The 20021-nt window shown below is 30.4% G+C and overlaps 2 protein-coding genes across 4 annotated transcripts; one reads left to right on the forward strand and one right to left on the reverse strand.

Annotated features, from left to right (window-relative positions):
* Positions 1 to 2817: 2817 nt before the first annotated feature.
* On the forward strand, positions 2818 to 4956 carry LOC112767436 (cyclin-D5-1). 3 transcript variants are annotated; one of them, XM_025813297.3, is made up of 6 exons: positions 2818 to 2980; positions 3092 to 3361; positions 3493 to 3579; positions 3655 to 3946; positions 4037 to 4170; positions 4273 to 4956. In XM_025813297.3, the coding sequence occupies exons 2-6, from the start codon at positions 3098 to 3100 to the stop codon at positions 4477 to 4479; spliced, it is 984 nt and encodes a 327-aa protein (XP_025669082.1). In that variant the 5' UTR covers positions 2818 to 2980; positions 3092 to 3097; the 3' UTR covers positions 4480 to 4956. The 3 variants fall into 3 exon arrangements, with proteins under 3 accessions (XP_025669082.1, XP_025669081.1, XP_025669080.1); XM_025813296.3 differs by having other exon boundaries at positions 2842 to 2980; positions 3059 to 3361; XM_025813295.3 differs by having other exon boundaries at positions 2845 to 2980; positions 3076 to 3361.
* Positions 4957 to 8152: 3196 nt separating this feature from the next.
* On the reverse strand, positions 8153 to 13965 carry LOC112767435 (calcium-transporting ATPase 1). Its single transcript, XM_025813294.3, has 7 exons — positions 13495 to 13965; positions 12579 to 12633; positions 10539 to 12487; positions 10243 to 10401; positions 9713 to 9884; positions 9176 to 9474; positions 8153 to 8783 (listed from the first exon to the last, which is right to left on the reverse strand). The coding sequence occupies exons 1-7, from the start codon at positions 13669 to 13671 to the stop codon at positions 8535 to 8537; spliced, it is 3060 nt and encodes a 1019-aa protein (XP_025669079.1). The 5' UTR covers positions 13672 to 13965; the 3' UTR covers positions 8153 to 8534.
* Positions 13966 to 20021: the final 6056 nt, after the last annotated feature.

Below are 20021 nucleotides of genomic sequence, written 5' to 3' on the forward strand. Positions count from 1 at the left end.
AATTTCATAAATTTAAATATATCACATTCATAATTTCTTACTAATAACATCCATATTCTTATACATGTAATATTCATAATTAATAAATTTTATCACTAATATTATTAAATTTTAAATTATGTGTCTTATTGTATATTTTAAATTATTTTAATATGTTTTATTTAATATTTATATGTATGTTTATTTATTGATTTTAATATGATGAGTTAATAATTATTTTTAAAAATTATTTCTTAATTTTTATTTATATTTTATTTTTTATTTTTTATCTTATAAAAGTCTACATGTAAAATATAAATTTTATAGTAAAAGTGGTTAAAATTCTCTAATTTAATATCTATAATTTCATTTCATATGTATAACATCTATAATTTTAAAACATAACATCCATAGTCAATCAATTGGTGCTGATTTATTATTAGAACAATGCTATATGACCAGAAAATATTATTTTTTATGAACACTTTGTCAGCAATAATTTGCACCCATTTTTATATATATTTTACAAAAAAAATAATTTGAACCTATATTTACTGAAATTTTACCCATATAAATCAATATAATTTGTACTCACATTGTCAGAGTTTGCAACAGTAAATTAATAAAATTTATTTATTAAAGATAATTTAGTACTTGTATTGATAAAATAATAGCTAAAAATATTAAAAATTACTGATCTTGATGAATTTTTCTAATTATTTATTATTTTAGAGCTGACAAACTAACAATTTTGGATTTTTTATTTTTAATAAATAGAGATTGATTAAATTTAAGATGCTTTGATTTTTTATAAAATGTGTTGAGGTGATTTGAGTTTTTTTTAGAATTAACTATATAAGAGATTAGAATTTTTATTTGAAAAAAAATTATAAAATTATAAATGTAATAATAAAAGAAAAATTTTTAAAATTTGATTTATATTAAATTTAAAATTGACTTTTGGTGTAATTAAATAAAAAAATTAATTATGTCAATTAAATTTTAAAAAATAACTTATATTTTTTTTATAAATAAAAGTATTATTAATCATATATTTTTATTTATTATCTATAATATTTTAACTATAAGTATATATCTAAGTAGTCTTCTCTTCTATTATTTTTCTGGTGTCTAGTCTTCTATTGTATTATAGTTACCAGCAATAACTTTCTTGTATTATGATTACTAGCAATAACAAGTAAATCTAGTAGTATTTGTTTTATTCAAACAACATTATAACCTTACATAATCCATATTAGGTAAAAAATATAAGTTATTTATTAGGTAAACCTGATTGATGTACAAAGCTATAAGATAACACTAAAAATTAGAGTCTATCTCACAAAAAATTCAACTAAATTAGGTATATATTAAAATTAACTATCAAAATTAATTATTAATATAAAATATATATTAAATTATAAATACACATTAAAAATAAATTAAATAATATATTTTTTATATACAAATATATTAATAACTAGTCACCAAAAAAAACCAAAAAAAGTCACCAAAAAAAAATATTAATAACTGATTTTGATACATAAATAATATTTTTAAAAAATTATATTAACCTAATTTAACTAGGTATTTATTCTGTTATAAAATCTAAACAAGCTTCACGTGGATAATTATAATTTGAATAGTAGTGATATACAATAGTGGATCTGTGATGAATTTATGAATATCTGAAAATATGTAACGTATTTATGAATTAACTACAATCATTAAAAAATAAAAAAATATTATTTATGTTCATTAATTTTTAAATTAAAATTAGTTTCACAATAAAATTGATTAACTTAAGATGGTAAATTACTAACAACTCCTTTAATTTTATGTTTGATTGATTGGTCAAGGGACTATTGGATGATGATGATAATAAGGATCTTTGAACCATCTTAAATTTGGCTCATTTCAGAGACTATCGTGTAGGACAAGCCTCACACTACACAATGCTAGTTCAGATTGGCGCAACTTGAACCAGACCACAACACAATAAATGACGAGTTTAGCGTCTATTATAGATATCAGGTGACATACAGTAACATTTGACTGATAAATGTTGTTTTTTAAAAAGAAAGTCTTTTTTGTTTGAATTAAAATCTCAGCATAAATGTTAATGCTTGTTCTTAATATATTTTTATCATTATAATCATTGTCTTCAAAATTCAAACTTTATATATTAATTTCTAAAATTTTAGCTAAATTATAGCATACAATCTTCGTATTCTTTTTTTTTATCTTAATTTTTTTTTTATATTAATTAAACTTCTAGTCCTATGTGGGTCACCTATTTATAATAAAATTATATAAGATAATAATATAAATTTGTACTATATAGTATTTTTTATTATTATTAAAAATTTAATTCAAAATAATAAAATTATATAATATAAAATTATACTATGTAATATTTTTTTCATTATCATTGATGATTTGATTTCAAATAATAAAATTATATAATGTAATAAAATTATATAATATAATAATATATATTAACATGATATTTTTTTATGTTTTTTAAAATTATAAAAGTAACTAAACCTTAAGAATTTTTTAATTTGTATCAAAAGGATCCAATTTTTAAGAGCACAATAGGAGTACAAAAATCGGATCTATGTATTTTTTATTTTTGTACTCTCAGAAATTGAACCCTTCTATTTTTATATTTTAAATCAATCAGTACCACGTTTTAAGATTAATACTTGAGTGATTCTGTAATTCTAAAAAAAATACCATTTTCAATCCAATATAAAAAATAAAAAGCCTCTTATAATTTCGAGTAGAAACTAAAATCCGGACATAAATGTTAATCCTTATTGCTACTATATCTTTATTATTATAATCATTGTCTTCAAAGTTCAAACTGTAACTGCTACATCAGCTTCAGGATTTCAGCTAAATCATAGCATCCACCTCAGTCCTTATACTCTTTTCTCTCTCAATCTCAAATCTTTTTTTTTTCCTTCCTTAATGCTAGCTCTACTCCTAGTCCTATGTGAGTCAACCATTTATAATAAAATTATATAATATAATAATATAAAATTGTGCTATATGGTATATTTTTTCATTACAGTTGATGATTTGATTCAGCTGGTGAAATCTCTAGGAGCTGATGAAGAATAGAACCAGAAACATGGACGATCTGTCTTCGTGCAACCTTCTTTGTGAGGAAGAAGAAACATTTTTGGAATTGGAAAGAGATGAAGAATACTCTGCCTTTCAATCAGGAATGGATCATCAAGGTGTTTCAGAGAATGAGGATTTGGGGGTTCTGCTTGAGAGAGAGATCCGTATTGGGTTCCGAAAAGATGAGACTTTTGTGTTTGAGGATTGGATGAAACGTTCCCGCACAGATGCAATCAATTGGATTCTCAAAGTTAGTGCAAAATATTCACACTTTCCTTGTAATTTTTTGCTTCAACTTTATTAATGAAAACTGCAATCAGAAAATTTTGAATTTTTTGGGGCTTAATTTTGTATCTAATTTGCAATGGTAAATGAGTCCAGACAAGAGCAACATTGGGATTTCGCTTTCAAACGGCTTATTTGTCTGTCACATATTTCGATCGGTTCCTTTCCAAGCGGTCCATTGATGTAAGCTCAAATTTTGAAGGTGATTAATTTTAAAAGTTTTTACCTTTTTTGATTGAATTCTTCGTTTTTGTGCAGAGTGAAAAGGAGTGGGCAATCCGATTACTATCAATTGCATGCCTTTCTTTGGCTTCAAAGATGGAAGAATGCAGTGTGCCTGAGCTATCAGTGTTTCAGTCAAAAGATTACTGCTTTGAGAGCAAAGTGATTAGGAGAATGGAGATTTTGGTGCTAACCACATTGGATTGGAATATGAGCATTATAACCCCCTATGATTTCCTTCCTTATTTCATTACAAAGTTCTGCAATCAACCCCCACCAACTACCACTTTTTCCAAGACCATGCAACTCATCTTCACCACAATCAAAGGTGAATTTTTTCTGCATTGGAATGACCTTTTTCTTTTTACACTTAATTTCTGATTATTAATGCAAATGTATGTTGTGTTGCTTTCTGCAGAGGTGAGCATAATGGATCACAAACCATCTGTTGTTGCAGCTGCAGCTACTTTGGTGTCATTGGATCAGCAACTAACCATAGAAGCTGTAGAGTTGAAGATTAGTTCAATTCCTCAACATAGGTTTCTTGATCCTGTGAGTTCCTATTTATTTATTTTTCATTAGCACCAAGATCTTAGAAAAGATATATTACTAATTACTGCAATTTTTTTTCTTTTTTTGGTTTTTCCTTCACAGAAAGATGTATTTTCCTGCTACAATCTAATTCAAAGATTACAAGAGGAGAATAATACAAGAAGAGACAATAACGTTTTGCATACGCCTAGTCCTTCAACAATTGACATGATAGAGAGCTCTCTAATTACTTCTTCTGCTGCTGTCACAAAGAGGAGAAGACTCTCATTTAATGATGATCAAAGTTCTGAAGGGAAGGGACTTGACTAGGGAGAAAAAAGAATTCCAATATTTTCAATTAATTCTTTTTTTTTCTTTTTCCTTTTTTTTTAAAAAAAGAAGTATCAATAAACTTATGTGAAGGAAGAGTCCATCTTTTAGGGTCACTTTTCACTCTATAGTCTATAGTCTCATCCTGAGGCTGGCTTGAAATAGAGATGGAGAAAGGTATCGATTGTTACAGCTCTAGATATTATTTAGGATTTGATTTGATGTGTCCCTGATGAACCAGCTAGGAAAGAAGTAACAGAAGGGGTAAACACTAAACAGCAATAAAACAACCAGGTTTTGGGCTGCATGTTCAAGTGGTCAAGTCACCAAGTGGAAGATCTAGAATGCTCTTTTTAGTTTTTACCTTTATATTAATTTTTTATTTCTTTCAATTATTCTTATTGTATAGTTATTTTTTTTTCTTTTAATGTTGGTCATTTTAACCTTGATATCCAATTCATAACGGATATTGTCATATGTCGCTTGCAACCTACTTTTTTGATGGATGCTTTAGCAATGTCTTCAAAAAAGGTGGAAAAAGGGAAAATAGAATTCGGTTGGTGTGATTGCGGGGATGGTTGGTGACTTTGTGTTGCATTTTGGCCATCACAAAAGTTTTTTCAAAGATGGATGTGATTAATATTTGTTTGACTGTTTCGGACTTGCTTTCAAGATATGGACCTACAGTATTTCATTGCTTGCAAAATTTATTGGCTTGGTTTTGTTTATGGGGTTGCTGTGTTTATTGCTTCTTGATTATGGATTGGAGAAATAGACTTCTCTACATTTGCCACATCCTTAGATGTTTACTAGGAAGAAGAAAGAAAAGTGACATAAATCACAAATGTCTTTTTTTTCTTTTTTCCAATGAAAGTACTCGTTGACTAAGGCTGTTATCGGTTCGGTTTGGTTTAGTTTTGGACAAAAAACTAACCGAACTGATATGTTCGGTTCCTACAGACACACAACTATTCGATTTGTTGTTTTTACAACAATCGAACCGAACCGAACCGAATCAATAGCGGTTTGGTTCGGTCGGTTTTTTCGGTTTTTAATTTTTAATGAGCAAAATATGAATCACAATAATTAGAGATTTAAAATAGTCAATAAACTGAAATAATAAGAGTAAAACATTGAAATGGTTAGGGGTTAGGAATTTTTGTTGTTAGGTTAAAGGTTAAAATGGTTAAAACATTGAAATGGATGCATATCTTCGATTTGGTTTCTATCGAGCCAACCAAAAACCGAACCGAACCGATCAGTTTTGTCAGAAAAAAACAAAAAAAAAAACCGATTTTTTCAGTTTTTAAATCGGTTATTGTAATTTTCGATTCGATTTGCACTAATTTTCGGTCCGGTTCGTTAACTTACGCCATGTTGACTTGAGAATTTAACTGAGGTTGTTAAAGAAGCCAGCGAATTAATTGGTTAAAAAAATAATAATAAATGATCGAAAGTAGTTACGGATTGTGGTATTAATCTACGGATCTCTACCAAATCATGCGGTGAATGTGCTATATTCTGTTGCCTATAATTGTGCCTTTTCAGTTTCCATAGAACTTACCATACCGTACGTGTCTCTCTCGCTATTTTCCGATTTGACAAGTATGTGAGTAGTAAAGGACATTTGAATACGGAAATGTCATTAATTTTTTATGAGTGTTAGGGGGAGGCATTTTGTCAAACTTGGATATTGACACTTATTCACACCCCCATGAGATACGATGATGTGACCAATAATCTGAAGCCAGATATACAACTCCATCAGTTTTGATAATGTTGGTCATATCTCAAAAAATAAAAATTATTATTATTATTTATATTCTGCAAAATGCTACATAGTTTCTTTACGATGGAAAAGAATGAACGGTGAGATATTGAAGGGTCAACTAGAAGTCCGTGAGATGATTGGGATGAGTGGTCAGAGTGGTACTTGTGCTGTTCACAACTGCCTCTGAGTTTCCGCAAAACTTGCCTTGTCTTGTGATTTAGGACACATTGGCGTCTTGCTGCAGAGGCCTGCCAACAACAACTACTTACACTGTGTGGATGGAGGTTGATTTGAGATGACATACATGCTCTTCTGATCAATACAAACTGAAGTTTCTTTAACAAGCATAGTGCTCTTAAGTCACACTTGCAACCACGTTATTATATTTTTATATTCACTTGAAATGAAATTCACCGTCAAGAAAACAAGCACCAATGCGGTGCGAAGTTTTCACTGCAGTGCCTATTATTCACCACAGAAGACATGTTTGGTGGTCAACTAAAGGAAGACATGTTTGCGAAGTACTTGGTTTCTTACTAGGGAAACTTCGGAAACCATGTTCATATTCTTCTAATGGTTTTCGTTCTTAGTAAATTTCCAAGTTGACGGGAAGGAACGCAGTGCTTCATTTGTATCTGAATAATTTTCACTGTTTAACCTGTCAAAAACACAGACAAGTCAAGGTTGTCCTTGTGGAACTCCATTCCCCCTCTTTTTAACAGCTTTATTCATTTGGTTATTAATATTAAAATTTGAGCAACTAACAGTGTAGATTGTGGAACCCCAGCAAATGAAAGGAGTTAGCACTCCAACTACTATTCGGAAAAAGCATGATTGGAAAAATAGGAGTTCCCTTGCAGCCACAACTACCAAAGTAACGCAACCAATTTTGCTTCCTTTGGAGCTTGAGAAGCTTATAATCTGCTTATACAATCTAAAACTTATATATAAATTGGTGTACTTTTATCCACTACTGCATAAAGGACGTTGCCCTTCCCCTCTACAACAACTGCAATTCACAATCATCCCTGCCTTACTGCAGCATCAAAATTAAATTGGATCAAGCTGCTGGTGGAAATTTACTGATCAATAGACAGCAACAGCATACTGTGTTTAAAAAAACAAAAAAAGAGCTTAAATTCCAAGACGGGAATTTATGCATTTGTACTTATGTAGTAACTCTTCCCACTCGTGTTCCATAGCCACGTGCAAATGATAAAGCATTCTTCCTTCATGTAAAATCCGTTGAGCGTGGACATCATGTCCTTATAATAACGGAAAGGTGAACCATGTATGAGTTAAAATATCGTCAAAGCCTTCAATATGGGTACTCGATGCGGATCTAACCAGCATACTAGTGGTGACAGACACTTGAGTGGTATCCTACTCTGTATGACAGATATCCTGTAAATTCATAGTTTAAGCTGCCCTGCCCTCGGTTCATAGCCAGGCAATCTAAGTACATTTTTTCCACCATGGAAGGTGCCTCTCAATTCTCAAACCTCAAGAAATTCCCCAGATCAATTGCCAACTAGTAACTTATTAAATCCCATTCGATACAAGCTCAAGTCAACGATGAGTAAAAATACCACTCCTTTTCATCATTATATAAGAATAAATCAATTACATATTATTTTTATTTTTTAGTTTTTATTTTTCATTTTAGAATCTCATAAGAGAGTTATCCACAATGTGGTTAGAGTAAGCTCACTTGGGATTATCTGACGCTTAGAAATCCAAACTAAATTCTCGGTTAAATACTTAAATCCCACCTGGATGATGAAACCTGCATTTGATCTTTCGATATCCATGATGATGATAATTTCAACTTTACACTATTTCCTTGAACCAGCCACAAAAAAGTCTGACGGCATTACCAGCAAAGAACATGAACAACAAGCCTTTGTAAGGAATTCATCTGTGATTACTTAATAAATAAAAGGAAACTGTAGGCGGGCTACAACAAATCATAAAGAATAATAAATAAATCCAATTAACAGAAATTACATCCTGTATAACACAAACTAACCTCATTGTATGAAATGTTTTTTATATAACTTTAAATAGTCACAACAAGCATCCAAAATGTATATTTTCTCTCCTCCAACTCCAGCAACAAGTAGCAAGTTTAGCCTCCTCTAATTTGTTAGCCCACCAGACTTCCCACAAAGAAGACTTGGTAAAATTGGTTTCTATTTAAAGAGGCAATATGCAAACAAGATCCTTGGTATACGTTTGAGAACACAGAATGAGGAAGAATGTACCTAATCTGTCTGCATCGACTTTAGGTAGATCCCACAGGTATCATTTTTAAAGCTGCTGCAATTGGCATTCCAAGGACTCCAAAGAAAACACTACCAAACCACTGCTTCAAGGTAAGTGGGGAGGTGTTTGCAAAGGTGCCCAAAAATTCGACAATTATGATTTGGAAGATGACAGTGCAAGTGAGGACCGCTACAAACACATAATTCTTCAATATACCTTCAAAAACATTAATCTTCTCCATATCTCTGGAACTGATCTCATTGAAAACCTAGCAGTAAATTGAAAAGCATAATCAGAGAGCATATTACAGGGATCATAGTCGGAGCATTTTTTACACAGGAAATTTCAGTGTGGATTACTACGTGCAATAAAGTCAGCAGACCATTAAAACCCGGCACTTTTTAAAATTGTGAATTATTGGCAAAGATAAATATTTCTGATATGTACTATACATAAAAAGTAGGAAAGAAAACGCAAAAATGGCACAGAATTCATCTTGCTTCACTTGTGTTTAATAAAGCAAATAGAAATTGCTGAAGCATCAGTAGTAATAGCCATTCAAAGAGAGAGGAAACTGCATGCCAAACCCTGCCCAGAATGTAATTGCACACAAAAGACAAACACTGAATTCTGTCGAATGCAGTAATGTCTTAAGTTTACCTGACAGAACACAAATGAGTTGAAAATGAGTGTATTCAATATCAATTCTGAATCTGGTCCATCAAGATGAAAAGCTGCTTTTCCTCTTGTCTGGAGGAACCAAAGTACAACAAACTGATATAGAGACTGCCCCAAGATATTCCTCCACATCACATTACTGATAAAGTTTCCTTTCCTACCGACAGGTGGTCTTTTCATCAAATCATCAGTAGGAGGTTCAGTGGCTAGAGCAAGTGCTCCAAGAGTGTCCATAATCATGTTGACCCATAGAAGTTGAACAGCAGTGAGGGGAGCATTTCCTGTGAGGGGAAAAAGTGAGACCATAGTTACATGGAATGCAATACGAACGGGTACGCAATATGCGGTACGCCGGTACGCCATATCTAAAATACTTTACGGGGAAAATATACATATGACATTCCGGTACGCAGATGAATTGGTATGCGGTATGCTACCTAATTGGTGTATTCATGTAACTATGAGTGAGACAAGTATACTAAGAAATTACTGCAAAAACATGGAGAACATTATCATTACCAGTCAAACAGGCAGACGAGAAGTTGACAATCAAAGCAACAATGTTTACAGTTAGCTGGAACTGCACAAATTTCTGTATGTTTATGTAGACAGATCGGCCCCATTTGGCCACAGTCACAATAGTTGAAAAATTATCATCCAGTATTATGACATCAGCGCTTTCTTTTGCCACCTGAAATTGGAAGAAAACAGCTTTATAACATATGATTTAGTATAAATAATACTAATGATGAAGTTCAAAATTGAGAAAATGAGTATTATTAATGAAGCATGGATCATCTGTTTGACCAAAGACTTTGACAATTGTTGCATAAACAAAATTATGCAGAATCATTTACCCATGCTATCATGACCACATAATTTCAGTAATCCATATTTGAAAGCTCTATCTAAATATAATCAAGTTTGATTTGGAAATAAAAAAGAGCAAAGCATAGCCACTTAATTCCTCATGAAAAGTAGGAATGCATATCCCAGACAGAATTTCAATAATGGTTTTCAAATCTCTATAAAAGAAGTTCTTGGCATACCTCAGTTCCAGAAATGCCCATTGCAAGCCCAATATCTGCTTCATGAAGTGCAGGCGCATCATTTGTACCATCACCGGTAACTGAAACAACCTCTTCAAATGTTGTCCTCAATTGTTTCACCAGGGTATGCTTATCCATGGGAGAAGATCGAGCCATCACCTGAAATATAGACATCTCACATGTTAGCCAAATTTCTTCTCAGTAAATGGCAACATGGTATACTAAAAAAACCACATAGGGGAGAAAATAGAGGGGAAAATGATTGAATCACATGATTATTATTTATTAGTATATACCTGAAGTTTTGGAATTATTTTAAGCAATTCTTCCTCACTCTTTTCACGGAACTCAGGGCCTTCAATTGCAATTCCATCCGTTAAAATTCCACATTCTCTAGCAATAGCCTTTGCAGTGTTTATGTTGTCTCCAGTAACCATCCTAACAGTAACACCAGCTGACCTACAAATGGCAACAGACTCTCGAACTCCAGGGCGAACAGGATCTTTAATACCCACAATTCCTATACATGTGTAACCTCGATTGGGGATAGGAGTCTCAACTGAAAAATGATCATCAATATCCACATATGCAAGGCAAAGGGTCCGGAGAGCTTCATCAGCAAATTTTTCGATCGTATCCTTCAAGTAATTGATAGAGTCTTCTTCAAGGGGAACAACCTCACCATTTGAGTTCACAACCTTTTCACATGCAGCTAGAATTATTTCAGAGGCACCTTTGCAATGTGTTCTGAAGCTACCTTCAGGAAGCTGTAGAACCACTCCCATGCGCTTCTTTAGAGAGTTAAATGGTTCAATTTTCACAAGTTTCCCTGCTTGTCGCTCCTTGTGGAAATCACCTCCAAGTGACAGCCCAAATTCCAAGAGTGCAGTCTCTGTCGGTGATCCCAGAATCTCAACCTTCTCATCCATGTTTTTTACAACTTCTCCCCCAGTGTTGTTAAATATTGATTGAAGTAAAATTGCCACAGCAGAATCAGGAATATCAGATGAGAAATCAGAAGGCACTTTAGAGCCCTTTACTTCTTTAATCTTCCCACATATGCAAGCTTTTACAACAGTCATATGGTTAGTAGTTAGTGTGCCAGTCTTGTCACTGCAGATAGTAGTGGCAGAGCCCATTGTCTCACAAGCAGCCAAATTACGAACAAGTGCCTTATCATTCATCATCTTTTTCATGGCAAAAGCAAGACTCAATGTAACAGCCAAAGGTAAACCCTCTGGGACAGCAACGACAACAATAGTAACTGCAATAGCAAAGAACTCCACAATTTTCATGGCATCATCACCAGACCATGTCCACTGGGATCCTTCTTGCAGCTTGCGGCTGAACAGTCCTTGGACCAACACAGAAAAAGTCACAACAGCAAAAAAAAGGCCAATTTTCCCAATAATAGTAGCTACACCATTGAGTTTAACCTGCAGTGGAGTTTCATCATCTCCCCCTTCACTTAGAGTAGCCATTAGTTTACCCCACTGGGTTCTCATTCCAACAGTTGTCACAAGCATCTTGCACGATCCATCCTGAACTTTGGTTCCTGAGAGAAGAAAAGGATTTAGGTTACTGACATTCACTGGTTCACTCTCTCCAGTCAAACTTGATTCATTTATTAACAGAGAGAAACCAGAGACAAAAAGCCCATCAGCAGGGACCTGGTCTCCAATATTAAGATGTACAATATCCCCAGGAAGTAAATCATATATTGAAAGCTTCTGTCTACAACCATTTCGGGTGACCTGCACCACAATTTTTTTCTTCTCTTTATCTAGATCCTTAAACTGCAAGGATTGTCTGTAATCACTAGTGGCAGTAACAAACACCACAAGCAATATGCTTGCAACAATACCAAGTCCATCATGTGCACCCTTGGGCCATCCTTCCATGACTATTCCAACCACCAAAGAGACCAAAGCACATACAGCAAGTATCATAAGAGTTGTATCTTGAAGGGCTTCCCATACATAAACCCAAAATCCCTGGGGTGGGCTTTCCGTGAATTTATTAATTCCATAAATATCTTTCCTCTTTTGCAGAATGTGCTCAGATGTTGATATGCCATCATTGACAGAGGTATCGAGTTTGTTAGCAATTCCTTCAACCCCACCATGAATTTTCAATTTCTTCACATCGCGTCCTTCTACAATTGATCCTAGCTCATCGGCGCAGATTTCAAAACCTGCAGCTTTAACTTCCTCTGGTACAGTGTACTCACTTGACAAACTTAAACCTGGAGGGGGGGAATAATTTCATATTAAGCAAACTGAAGCTTTTCGAACAATTTGAAAAGAAAAAAAATGCATGCAATCTAAATTTCATACCATGGATAAACTGAAGAGCAGCTTGCGATACCAACACTGCAACTCTGAATTTCTCCTACAATTTATAGTCGGGAAAGAGAAATGATGAGATTTTACGATTATTTTTACAATGTTTAAATGGTCAAATCTCTTTTCTCTACGTGCCATTTAACCTATATTATAGTAATAGCGAGAAACAACTTTCCAATTTAGTAATAGTGTAAAGCACGAACTTAAGAATACACTTAATAACACCATTCAATTAATGTTAGTATACTACATTTGACCCCCAATCCTAAAAATCCAGTCCTAACAAAACCAAACTCGATATAAACATGTTTGACACTTTGACAGCATCAGATAAACTATAAAGCATGTGGAGGAAAAGAAAAGGAACCGATACAAAATTGACAATGGATCGAGCCAAGCAAAGAATTCGTTATCCATATCCTATATTCGTTTCTTTGATTCTACCTCCCTTGTTTGCAAAAAAAAGTTAAAGGCAACAACATCTTAAGAGGTTCTTCTTCTTCATTCCAATCCCAATATCAGCTTTTAAAATGTTCAAGTGCCTTAAGTTGATCATACTCAAAGGGAGAATCACAACACAGCGACCACTGAATTTTAAGTTTTCTGGTTGAGATTAACCAATAACCATTTGTCTGCATCGGTGTAGAATTAGCGCCAATATAACTTAATAAGGATTCAATTAATCTAATCACTGACATTCGGTTGACCAAAATGACCGTTCAAGATCAGATCAGCTAGCTTTGACTTCAAATGTAGCACATCACGTTTTGAAATTGATTTAGCAGGTTAATCATAAATGCGCAAGAATATGTACGGATCGAAATCGGTAAAGTTACTTAGCACATTTAATTAGGATTTTGTCTTGATCTGGAAAGAGAGACAAAAAGAGCATAACAATTAACAAAACCTGATTGGAGCGTCTGATAGCCTCAGCTTCGAATCGCTTAGAGAGGTTGGCAGTGAACCGAAACCTCCTCTTGCGGTTCTTAACAAGCCAGCAAAGCTTCCTCCATCTCTGAAGCGCTTCCTCCGATGAATTCTTGGCTTTCACCTCTCCGAAATTCTCATTCAGGTAATTCTCCATTCTCTTTGGTTTTTCACAGAGCTAGCTAGCTTTGCTCAAATTATAAAAAACTATTATACTCTCCAGTCTCCACTATGCTCACTCAAAGCTGAAGTGGTTTTTTTTTTTAGAAAGCGATATCAACGGCCAGGATTTAACTGCTCTGATTTCTTAACTGTCAAGTGGTAGAACAACATCCCCAACCCAAGCAAGAATAAAAGAGTGGGAGTAAGCCTCTAAGTTCAGTAGGTAAGGCGCATAAATAATTAAAACAACCACATGAAATGGAAGTGTATAATAATAACAATAATAAGTATGTTAGACATACACTAAAATTAATATTAAATTTAGTTATTATTTAAAAAAATATTAAAATTTATTATTTTTTATTATTAATTATTTATTAATATTTAAAAATATAAAATAAATTATAAAAAAATTAAATTAATAATTAAAAATAATAAATTTTAATATTTTATAATATTTTTTATTATTTAATTTATTTTATAATATATTTTATACTAATAATTAATTTTAATATATAAATAACATTCTTACAAATATCATCATGTTTTATAATCATAATTGGCAGTGGAGGGAGTCAATGGAAGTAAGTGGTGGGGTAAAAATAATATCTTGGTGTTTGTGGGGCCAGCCTGTAATCCCTCAATGTAATAGAAAATGGTTAGAACTGCTTTGATTTTCTATAGGACTAAGGCCTAAGGAACGGGATTCCCGTTTCTCGTGTTTGCACGTAAAGAGTAAACAAGGCCGGGGCTTACGGACACACACGCACTCCACTGGCCACTCTTCACGGTCTCATTACTCCACCTCCACCTCACCCGCGCTTTCTCGTTTTATTCGGCCAAAGATATCGTTGTTTAAGAGTCAGTGTCCGAGACAATTGTTAGTACCTTTTTTTTCACATTTTTAATTATTAATCTAGTTTTTTTAGTATAATAATTTAACTTTATATTTACTCTATATTTTTTTAAATATTAATAATTAATTACTAATAAAAAACAATAAATTTTATTCATCTTCTAATATTTTTCTACAAGAATACACAATATTATAAAAATAAAAATATTTAGTAAATATAAAAATAGCTATGGAATAAATTATTATGTATTTATATTTAAATGTATAAATTATTATATATTTTAATATTAATTATAATAAATATATATTAAAATTAATTATTAATATAAAATATATATTAAAATATAAGTATACATTGAAAATAAATTAAACAATATATATTTATATATAAATATATTATTGACTAATTTTAGTGGTTAACTTTTGAATATAGATAATATTTTTATTTTAATATATTTTTTATAATAATTATTAATTGATGGTTTATTTTTTATGTATAAAAAACATGGTTCTAATATTATTTTATTTTTTTCTTTGTTTTTAAAAATTCATCCTATTTTTAGTGTGTCAACATATAGCTTATTATGATTAATTAATTGTTAAGTCATTTAGTCAAATTTTATATGCGAGCAGATTAAATGTCATAATAACTAAATATTAATGTAAATTAGTTAGTAGTTAATTAATATTTGAGTTCAGTTTGGGTATATGTTAAATTTAGTAATTGAAACTTTTTTTATAGAAAAATATAAAATTTAGATTTCCAATGTATTTATTAAAAGAAAATATTTAAAAAGTTTTATTAATATATATATATATATATATATATATATATATATATATATATATATTAGAGTACATATTAGTTGTTTTTTTTTTTTTTTGTCTACGGCATTCTCCAATAAATTAAGGATTAATCCGTCGCGAATCTAAGGCTCCGTTTGGTTGATGTATAAGATGAGACATAAATACAAAGACACCGATATTAAAAACATAGACATAAAATATTTGTATATATGTATTATGTTTGTCAAAAATAATGAACAAGACACACAAATATTTAGAAAAGATTGAATTACCTTTTATTCAAAAAAGGTTTGGAAAGATAGGAGGACAAATTTTGAAAATTTAAAAATTGAATAAAGATGAAAGAATAAAAAATCAATGTCTTATAAGTTGTGTCTCAGTGTCTCACCAAATGCGACATGCACAAAGTGTGATTAAACTCCCGATACTTATTTATGTGGGCGAATGAGTTGACTATTCGACCAATCTAAATTGGTTAGAGTATATATTAGTTAAATCTTTTATATTTAAGGGCAAATCTGCAAATACATAGTACAAATGATGATGGTTTTTTGGGTGTTGGACCAATCCTACCCGGGTCCGTAACCCTTATCCGCCCAAACCCAAAATCCATTATGATCGTCTGTCTCAGAGACTGTTCAAATTTATCTTTTGGTCAATAGAGTTATAGAGATGGGTACACACTACACAAAAAGAAAAAAGATAGGTGCCTCATTTGGGTCGGTACGGAGTAGTGTTGTTTGTAAGTGGGCTAATTCTCCTTCTCATTAATTTACCAACAAATTTTTTGTTACACGGGAGCGGAATGGCTATTTCATGACCCAAGAACTAAAATTAAAAAAAAAATGCCAGATGTTCAAAAAAAAATGTAAGATAATAATAATAAAAATAAACTACCAAAATTGTACTTGAAAGTTCACATTACTAATAAAACGAATCCCAAAAATGCTAACAACAAATAAATTTTTGAAAAATTTAAAAATATAACAATAAAAACTAGATATAATATATATTCTAAAAAACGATTTTAGAGATCAAATTTTGAAGCAAATTTTTGTAATTATTATTAGAACAATAAGATATTTTTATTCTTAAAATTTATTAATTTTTTGTCAAAGTGACTTTTTAAAAATATATTTTTTGTGAATGACCACATTTTTTTGAAAAATAAAAAGAAAAAATCTAGAGATCAAATTTTGCTCCGAATTTTTTATGCATCCTCTAAATATTTATTCAAATATTACCACAAAAATTTAGATTTAATCGATAAATCGTTTGTTAAATATAAAAGTTTCTTTGTTATTTACAAAAATATAATGGAGATATTTTTATCGATCTTTCAGGAATTTTTTTTGTCAACGAATGAATCTTTTGTATACCGAAATAATAATAAGAAGAAGAAATGTTATTTGAGCCATGGACATTTTATATCATAGTGAGATTAATTCTCCCAACTTTCCTTTTTCTATTTACAAGACAATAATTCAAGGCCTTGTTAAAGGAGACTCAAGCATATATACCACTAAAATCAACTGCATATATTAAAAGGGAGAGAATTTGACAAAGTGAATATTTGTGAGAATTAAATTCTGCAACTCTAATTAGGAGTCTTATCTCTTACCAACAAAAATGTTAGTTTTCTTTCGTTCATTCTGGACTGTTCTGGTAGGCTCTTCAATAGCACTTCGTAATTGTAGTAGTTGAACCAAAAGAAAAAGACCAGATAAAAGAAAGATATAAACAGAAACTCAATAAAGATTAGCCCATCATGCAGCTAGAAGATAAACTAAATCAAATTCGCAATTATTGTTTGTTGTTGATTCTTCTTTTATTACAAAATATATTGTTTGTTGTATTAGGTTATGTGATATATAATAATTAATTATATTACATGACACACAAAATTACTATCAATCTGACAATTAACCACTGCATATAGACGTGTAACATCTCATAAAAAATTTATTATACTACTATAAACAAATTTGATTATTCATTTATTATAAGTTTGATTATTCTACTATAATAAATTTTGTTATTCTTTTTCAGTTTTTCATAGTATTTTCCAAGCGAAAGGCGAAAGACTAATCAGTCATAGATTGAAATTTTATTTTAAGATTTGTCTAGACTGTAATATAAACAAGACATGATTTAAACTACTACATTTATTTAAACAAATTAATAAATTAATTATTAAATCAACTCAAATTAGTTAAATTTAATTATTCTAATATCTAATTATTTGGTTAAAAAATATAAAAAATTAATATGAATAACCATACACAAATATATAATATCTAATACGTGCATCATCAACAATGATGGGTAATTAATTTGAAAAATGATAATTTCACTTTATTTTTTTATAATACTACTGCATATATAATTTTTTTATACCGTATGCTATATAATTTATGAAAAAGATGAGTAATATTATCAAAATTAGAGTGACAATATTCATTCTTATTAATTTTTTCATTGCCAGTAACTTGCAAGTTAACTTCCCAATGAGTAAAAATATATTTTTACAGTGAAATTAATAATGTCATATTACATTTTTATACATCAATTAATATTTTTTTATATTATATGGTATTATTTTTATTTTAAAAAAATTTATTTGATATAAATATGATATAATATTTGTTAAATTTAGTTTTTTTAAATAAAATTTTATTACTTTAGTATATAAAATTTATAAATTTATAGGCATTGCACGATCAGCTAAGAATGAAATAAGTCCACATACAAAAAGGCAATTCAATATCCAACGAGTGGTAAGTACATACACTGCGTGGTATGACATTTTTTAATAAGGAAAAATTTAAGGATCAACAGCTTTATTAAATTTTGGTCAGCATATAACTAATAAAAAAAATGAGTAATTTCACATTATTGGATAAAATCTCAAACCATTAAAAACATTATTAATAACTACTTGATGACTACAAATCACAAAAGTTATTGACCCCTAAGACTCCTCTTTTATAAGCACTGTTATATCGACACTCAATTCAATAACTGAACCACTGATGATTAAAGAGCACAGAACTAACCAGTTGATCAAATTATGAAACCAAACTTACAAGGAGAATCATTATAAAGAAATTCATAATTCTTTGAAAAGATAGTTAATTACTCAAAAGGAGAGAACATGAATAGTGTTGTTATATATTAGGCTTTAGCCATTAATTAGCTGCATGCATTTACTATCTTCCTAACTTCCGTTTATATTGAAATGAAAATCAAGGTCCATCTCATGAAAACGATATGTGACTGGGCAAAGTCAAATCACTACGAATATTTTCAAATTTTATTCAAGATATATAATATTATTGAAGACAAAGCCAATTGGAGTAAAAAAGGTTTAGTCCACCAGCCGTCAAAGAAGGGACCCAAGCAATTAGGTAGGACCCCAAACAATGACACTAATTGAGGATATGACCAAACGTCCAACCGCTAATCACTAACAGAATATTTCAATATATATGTGTGTGTCATATTGATGTGTGGTTTTGGACTTTTGGTTTCTTTATTGTGGAGAAAAAAAGGAGAATAATAATATCATAAAAATATTAGCAAACAAAGCTTCTTAGGACCCCCTCCCCCAACTTTACATTTGATTGTCGATGTCGTCCTTTTTCCACGCGAAGCATGTGGACTTGATCGCTTCAAAGTTCAAACCATAAATTTCCCCCACCTTATCTTCTTTTATACTTGTTTTTTTTTATGTATGATTTCTTTATATATTTTTTATTTTTTAATATTAAAATAATCAAAAAATTATTTTTATATCATAAAAAATATAATGTATAAAAAAATACATATATAATCCTATACTTTTATTTCAAAAAATCTAGAGAATCAACTATAGTATATACCAACTCTTTTATATTTAATTTCAAAATTCGAAAATTAGAATACTAGAGTTTTTTTTTTTCTTGGTAACAAACTTATTTTTCAACTAGTTAGCTTCACTCTTAATTGGTTCCTTAGTGGAACCACTTTTATTTAGTTTCCTCATTTTATAATTATAATATATATGCAAAGTAGACTAATACTAATGCGTTCCGAAAAAAAATAAGAAGTGTGACACTTCTTGGATTCTAAAACTTAAATTATATACTCTAAATTTTAAATTCTAAATTTTAAACTCTAAATCTTAAAATTTTAAATTTTTAAACGTAAATTTTAAATTCTAAACTCTAAATTTGAGTCATTGATATAAAATATAATAAATTAAGATCTAAGACTTATTTAACTAACAAAAAATATAATAATTCTTATTTAATAACAAACATTTAAGAATGAGTCTGTAAAATATGTAACAATATTGTTATTTCTTCAGTAATTAGTAGGGTACGGAGATATTATAGGTTTATTCTTAGAGTTTAATTTTAATGTACTGACAGTGTAAAATATTTTACACAGTCATACAATTACATTCGCTCTTTTGGATGACAATTCACGCGGTCAATATGAAAGTTAGTCATTTTTACTTATGTGATATTAAGTAATTTGATGCACATGTAAAACTACTTTAGATTGATAGTGCGTCAAAAATAAATTCTTATTCTTATTATTGTATGCAAAATTGAAATCATTGACACAAATAGCATGATACTGTTTATTATGTTACGACCTCAAAAAACTTTCCTTCTTTGCATCATCAATACTTTATT

Source organism: Arachis hypogaea, chromosome 17, assembly GCF_003086295.3.
Source record: "Arachis hypogaea cultivar Tifrunner chromosome 17, arahy.Tifrunner.gnm2.J5K5, whole genome shotgun sequence".
Lineage (NCBI taxonomy): Eukaryota > Viridiplantae > Streptophyta > Magnoliopsida > Fabales > Fabaceae > Arachis > Arachis hypogaea.

Bases quoted from the DNA above. Each gene is read 5' to 3' on its own strand.
- LOC112767436 (XM_025813297.3), top strand. From the start codon at position 3,098: ATGAAGAATAGAACCAGAAACATGGACGATCTGTCTTCGTGCAACCTT. The intron at 3,362-3,492 runs GTTAGTGCAAAA...AAATGAGTCCAG, and splicing joins CAATCAATTGGATTCTCAAA to ACAAGAGCAACATTGGGATT. The intron at 4,171-4,272 runs GTGAGTTCCTAT...TTTCCTTCACAG, and splicing joins AACATAGGTTTCTTGATCCT to AAAGATGTATTTTCCTGCTA.
- LOC112767435 (XM_025813294.3), bottom strand. From the start codon at position 13,671: ATGGAGAATTACCTGAATGAGAATTTCGGAGAGGTGAAAGCCAAGAAT. The intron at 10,402-10,538 runs GTATATACTAAT...TCTATATTTCAG, and splicing joins AAATAATTCCAAAACTTCAG to GTGATGGCTCGATCTTCTCC. The intron at 9,475-9,712 runs GTAATGATAATG...TTCCCCTCACAG, and splicing joins CTCGTCTGCCTGTTTGACTG to GAAATGCTCCCCTCACTGCT.